This window comes from Medicago sativa, chromosome 1, assembly GCF_051527215.1.
Source record: "Medicago sativa cultivar Bolivia chromosome 1, Bolivia_mono, whole genome shotgun sequence".
Classification (NCBI taxonomy): domain Eukaryota; kingdom Viridiplantae; phylum Streptophyta; class Magnoliopsida; order Fabales; family Fabaceae; genus Medicago; species Medicago sativa.
Window position 1 is genome coordinate 66,526,494 of NC_140749.1, and position 6,396 is coordinate 66,532,889.

The window sequence follows — 6,396 nt, forward strand, 5'->3', positions numbered from 1 at the left end:
TGCATACACTCGTATTCAGACATATGTGCCCTCTGTATAATTTTTATGGAAAATACTTATTGTCATTTAATGTTTAACTTTAATTTTTCACATATCAAGATAAAAATATAAAAGTGTAGTATTGGTAAGGAGTATACTTGATAAAATCATACACCTAGTAAATTGCAAATTTAGCTTATATTTTTGGACACACAAATCATTCAAATAGGACTTATAATTAAGGAGAGATAAATCGGCTAAACATTGAACCATATAATTCTCTTCAATAAAATCCGTCGAATATGTTATAAATTAAAATAAGTTGCTTAACATTTAAATCATATCGACATATGTTATACATGTCAATAAAATTATTAAAATGAGCAAACGACAAAGAGGAGATTGCAAAATACATAATTTGTAAATCACAATATAATTATAATTGATTCAGATTGAAATTAAAATGAAAATAAAAAAAGTATTGGAAAACTTATACAATTGAGTTTGTATCGTTATTTTTTGTTCGATAAAATCTAAGATTTACATCACCATCAAATTTACTCGTATAATACACCTTTCTCTTTTTTATTTATTGATCAAAAAAATTATATCAACTTATTCGTATAGTTGCATGAATTATATTACCTTGAAAATACAAACAAATAAAAATACAAAATTAGATTAATTTAAAATGTCGGGAAAAAAATTACATTCATTATATACAAATAGATGGATCCATGAGAAGCATATATAGATAGAGTGGGTGTGTGACACGGTTGACATTATAAACGAACCAAACATGAATAATTCGAACAACTCGCCCCATGATTCTTTGACCAAGTTGATCTCATCGATTTTATCAGATCTTGGTGTCATGACAATTTTTTGGAGTTTGACAATACTGTTTGGAAGAAATGTGCAGGTGAAAATGATGAAAGAAACATATACTATATATAGAAAAATAAATAAAAGCAAATTACATCATGAACAAATAAAAAATATGATGCAAAATTGGTTAATCCTTAAACGTTTGATTGACTTACAACCTAAACGGTGACACATGTTACACTCTAATTGATTTACATATTAAAATGTGACAATTATATTATAATTTGATTGGTTCACTTGTGTTATGTATAATTCTACCAATAAACAGGGTCGGTCGGTCCTAAGATTTTTATTGCCTTGGCGAATTAATAAAATTGTGCCTTTTTAATTATTTGAATGTCTTTCTTTTTGTATTTTTTATTGCAAAAGATTCATTAATAATCAAAGTTCTTTAAAAATATATTTTCAATCGAATCAATCAGCGATTTAAAAAGAAATATATTTATATAGTACTAACTACTACGTAAAATTAATAATTTTGATGCCCCCTAGAAAATTGTTGCCATGGACTTATGCCCCTTCCACCACCCTCAAGGCCACCCCTGCCAATAAAGACCTATGACGATTTGTTTAACTCTAATCAGTTAAAAATTAAAACAAAGGATCGATATACAATTTAATTTGATTGGTTGAGTAAATAATCAAGGATCAAGATATTTTGCTCCATCTACTTAATCAACAATACCGTAAAAAGAAACAACAATAATTGATTATAAATGTCATTTTTATTTTTAACAAAAGTTCCTTATATACATAATACATTTGCTAAAAAGAAAAGTTCCATATATATAACGTGAAACTAAAGTGAGATTCTAGGTATTATTTCAATTATTTGGTGCTTGATTTTGTCGAAATAAAATTATTTGGGCTTAATGTTATCAACTTTTCTATAAAAGATAATTAAAATTGTATACCATTTTGATTTTTTTGAATTGAGATTGAAATTTGAATATGTGTGTATTAAAAAATTAAGATGTATACCATTTCCATAATAAAAAAAAACCTCTAGTATAAAAGAGCATTAACAGAGACACTTATATACTTCCTCAATCCATTTTTATAAGCAACTCAATTTTTTGTTCACATATATAAAAAAGAATGGATTGTAAATTTATTGTGTCCTTTTTATATAAACTTTTCTAAAATAAAAAAAATGGGTTGTAAATTTATTGTGTCCTTTTTATATAAACTTTTCTAAAATACCCTTTATATTATTTTTCAGGAAAATAGCTATTGTATTTTAATGTTTAACTTTAATTTTCCACATTTCAAGATAAAAATATAGTTCTCTAAAAAAAGATAAAAGTAAATTTGATAAAAAAAAAATGCACCAAGTAAATTGCAAATGAGCTTATATTTAGGGACACACAAATTATTCAAATAGGACATATAATTAAGGAGAGATAAATTATCAGCCAAACATTGAACCGTATAGTTCTCTTAGTAAAATCCGTTCAATATGTTTAAATTCATATTAAGAATATAAATTACATTATAAATTAAAATAAGTTACTTTTCTTAAATAAAAAAATTGATACTTATCCTATAAATTTGTTCGACATACGTTATACATATCATTAATTAAAATTATTAAAATAAACAAACGCCAAAGAAAAGATTGCAAAATACAGAATTTGCCAATCACAATATAATTACAATTGATCCAGATTGAAATAGAAATGAAAATAAAAAAAGTCTTGGAAAACTTATACAATTGAGTTTGTATTCATTATTTTTTGTTCGATACAATCTAATTAAGATTTACATAACCACCAAAGTTACTCACAGAATACACCTTTCTCTTTTTTAATTGTTGCTCAAATTTGTATATCAATTGACACAGAAACAAACTCATGTTTCACTTTGGATTCGGTTAGTGGAGTTACCTCAGGAATATTGGAGGGAGAGAACTCTGAAGGAAATTGCTAGTGCAGTTGGGACACCAATTGACATAGATGGTCCCACTAGAAACCGTACTTTTGGCCACTATGCTCGTATTTTAGTCGACATTGATTTATCGAAGAAGGCATATGATGAGGTTCTCGTCGAACGAGAGGGCTATGCATTTAAGGTGGAGATTCAATACGAAAGGCGGCCTTTATTTTGTCACCATTGTTATTCGATTGGACATAACATCACTACCTGCCGTTGGGTACACCCTCAAGATGCCAAAGAGAAAGTCGACCGAGGGAAACAACCGGTCAAGGAAGTACCTACTACCAAGGCTGGAGGTGCTTCTACTTCGGCCGCTGGAGGGATTGGTACTTGGATTCCGACTACTGTCAATTCTACAGTTACCACTATTGCCAGGACTTCTGTCCCAGTGCCGCAGACAACACAGGCTATCCCGGCTACCAATCATACTCAATCAATTCCGGTTTCTTTACCTGCAGTGCCGATTTCAGATTTCATGTCAAACTCGTTCAGTATCCCGTTACATAATGTCTTTGATCGTATTGAGCGTACTGATGAGTTAACTTCAAATAGACCTGTGTTGGAGGTTGTTTCCACTGATGCGCATGCTGACGTGCAAAATGCAGAAGGGAGGAGGTCACCTCAGACATCACGGGAGGTGTTGGAGAACCCTGTGGTGACGGTTGTTTCCAAATCACTTCTGGATAGTGTGGGTAACACTCACGTGAGCCAAAGGGAGCTGGAGGAGAGTCCCATTGGCTTTCCTGGGCGTGATCCGCACTCAGCCCCACTTGGGCGTGAGGACATTCAGCCTAGGGGAGAGAGTCTGAGGATTCAGACATTGACGGAGTAGTTGGAGATTCCCGCGGTGGATGATGTCTCTGAGCCTCTACAGGATGGAGTGGACCATGATCATGTGAGCCCACGGGAGCTGGAGAAGAGTCCCAAGGGTGCTCGTGAGAGTTCGTCACGTCCATCCCCTGATGCACATGTTGATGTGATGGTTGGAACGCAATTGCTGACATCTCCTGCGGTTATTGAGTCACATGATGGGGGTGGATTGGCCCAACATGAGGAGGTGGTTTTACAACAACAGCATGTTCACCCTAGCAAGAATATTCAGCATGGTTTGGATTTGTGGGCAAGAGTACGTGAGTATGATGCTAGAGCGGCAGCGGAAGGTTTTCAGCCGGTGCTAACAAAGAATAAGAAACAGAAAATCAAAGTTCAACAGATTTTACCCAAGTCGACAAAATCCCGGGCACGGGGTGAGAATTCCAAGACTGATCAATGAATATTCTATATTGGACTGTTCGAGGTATTGGTAATTCTGATGCCCGTCTTACTTTAAAATATTTTTATTTGTCTCACAAACCAAGTCTGATATTTATTGTTGAGCCTATGATTCATTTTCATCAAGTTCCTGCTTGGTATTGTCCATCTATAAGCGTTTCTAAATATTGCATAAATAATAGAGGTTCCTTACTGCCTAACCTTTGGGCTCTCTGGGGGAATGATCTTCTTGCAACTGTTATTTTTATTTCGGATCAAGGTATAGCTTTTTTTTTAGCGAATTTAGGTCACTCTGTGGTTGGCACGGTTTGGCAAAACTCTCTCCCACATGCTCTAGCATTAGATTTCTTTCGGGACAGATGCGGCTTGCCTAATTACAGATTCCCTTAGTCTGTAGTTTGTCTGTATTTACTGTTTCTGCTTTTTTTGTTGTTTCTTTCGGAGGATTTTGGCCTAGTCCCCCCTCCTTCTGTAAATATTCTCTTTTTTTAATAAAATTTCTTTGAGGCTGGCGGCAGAGGATGGAGGCGTCTCGGGGTGCCAACCTAGTTGGGATGTCGACGATGTCTCCTGATGCCTGTCCATTCTCCTTGCTTATCAAAAAAAAAAAAAAAATTGTATATCAACTTCTTTGCATATTAGCATGAATTATATTACATTGAAAATTGAAAATACAAACAAATAAAAATACAAACATAGATTCATCCATGAGAATCATATCTAGAAAGAATGGGCATGATTCGAACAACTCGCTCCATGATTCTTTGACCGAGTTGATCTCTGAGATGTTATTAGATATTGGTGTCATGACAATTTTTTGGAGTTTGACAACACTATTTGGAAGAAATGTGCAAGTGAAAATGATGAAAGAAACATATCTTTATGTAGCAACATAATAAAAGCAAATGACATCATGAACAAATAAAAAGTATGATGCAAAACTGGCTACTCCTAAAACATTTGATTGGCTAACAACCTAAAAGGTGACACATGTTACACTCTAATTGCTTTACATATTAAAAGGTGACATTATACTATAATTTGATTGGCTCATTTGGGTAATGTACAATTCTACCTATAAAGGACTTTGATTATTTGTTTAACTCTGATTAGTTTAAAATTAAAACAAAGGATATACGATTTGATTTGATTGATTGAGTAAATAATCAATGATCAATATATTTTGCTTCATCTACTTAATCGACAATACCGTAAAAAGAAGCAATAATAATTGATTATAAATGTTATTTTCATCTTTAACAAAAGTTCCATATATACACATTTGGTAAAAAAAAATCATATATATATATATATAACGTGAAATTAAAGTGAGATTTTAGATATTATTTCAATTATTTGGTGCTTAATTTGGTTAAAATAAAATTATTTGGACATTATTGCCATCGATTTTTCCATAAAAGATAATAAAAGGTGTATAACATTTTCATTTATTTTGAATGAAGATTGAAATTTGAATATTTGTGTATTAAAAAATTATAGAATATTCCCTTTGAAATAAGTTAAAAAAAGTAAAAAAGCATTAAATGATAAGAGGAATGTGAATATGCCACATGTACTCTTGATTTGAAGTAAGGTAAATGTTTATAATAGAGATTATTGCCATCGATTTTTCCATAAAAGATAATAAAAGGTGTATAACATTTTCATTTATTTTGAATGAAGATTGAAATTTGAATATGTATGTATTAAAAAATTATAGAATATTCCCTTTGAAATAAGTTAAAAAAAGTAAAAAAGCATTAAATGATAAGAGGAATGTGAAGATGCCACATGTACTCTTGATTTGAAGTAAGGTAAATGTTTATAATAGAGATAGAGATAGAGATAGAAATATATAAAAAAAAAAAAAAAAAGGTATATCAACAACCATAAATCACATCAAATTCATTATTAGATGATACTAAAATAATTTAAAATGGCAAGAAATTAACCATAATTTTTTTTGAGAGAAGAAATTAACCATAATAATTATGATTAGTTACCACTACTCGCCAAGAAAGACAATTGATTTATGTATCCTGCCGAAAACGTTGGTCTATTAAAAACTTTTAACTCTCCCTTAAAAAAACTTTTAACTCTAAAAATAGCAATTGAAGATTGACCAATTTAAATGGATGTTTAATGAGTTTAATAATATAAATGAGTGTTAAACACTTGTAGTAAATAATTTACCAATCATCTCAATTTAAATAACAGTATAATATGTGTACTATTCTTCAAAAAAAAAAAGTATAATATGTGTACTGAATAGATAAACAAAAATAATTTTTGTAAAAAAAAAAAGATAAAAAAAATAATAGC

The 6,396-nt window shown here is 31.1% G+C and overlaps 1 protein-coding gene across 1 annotated transcript; it reads left to right on the forward strand.

Moving 5' to 3' along the window:
- The first annotated feature begins 778 nt into the window (after positions 1-778).
- LOC146956552 (uncharacterized) lies at positions 779-4,075 on the forward strand. Its single transcript, XM_085749460.1, has 3 exons — positions 779-901; positions 2,711-3,505; positions 3,635-4,075. The coding sequence occupies exons 1-3, from the start codon at positions 779-781 to the stop codon at positions 4,073-4,075; spliced, it is 1,359 nt and encodes a 452-aa protein (XP_085605586.1).
- The last annotated feature ends 2,321 nt before the right edge of the window (positions 4,076-6,396 follow it).

Excerpts from the sequence above, each read along its gene's own strand:
- LOC146956552 (XM_085749460.1), top strand. The coding sequence starts at position 779 with ATGAATAATTCGAACAACTCGCCCCATGATTCTTTGACCAAGTTGATC. Across the intron at positions 902-2,710 it reads TGTTTGGAAGAAATGTGCAG|AAACAAACTCATGTTTCACT; the intron begins GTGAAAATGATG and ends CAATTGACACAG. Across the intron at positions 3,506-3,634 it reads ATAGTGTGGGTAACACTCAC|TTGGAGATTCCCGCGGTGGA; the intron begins GTGAGCCAAAGG and ends TTGACGGAGTAG.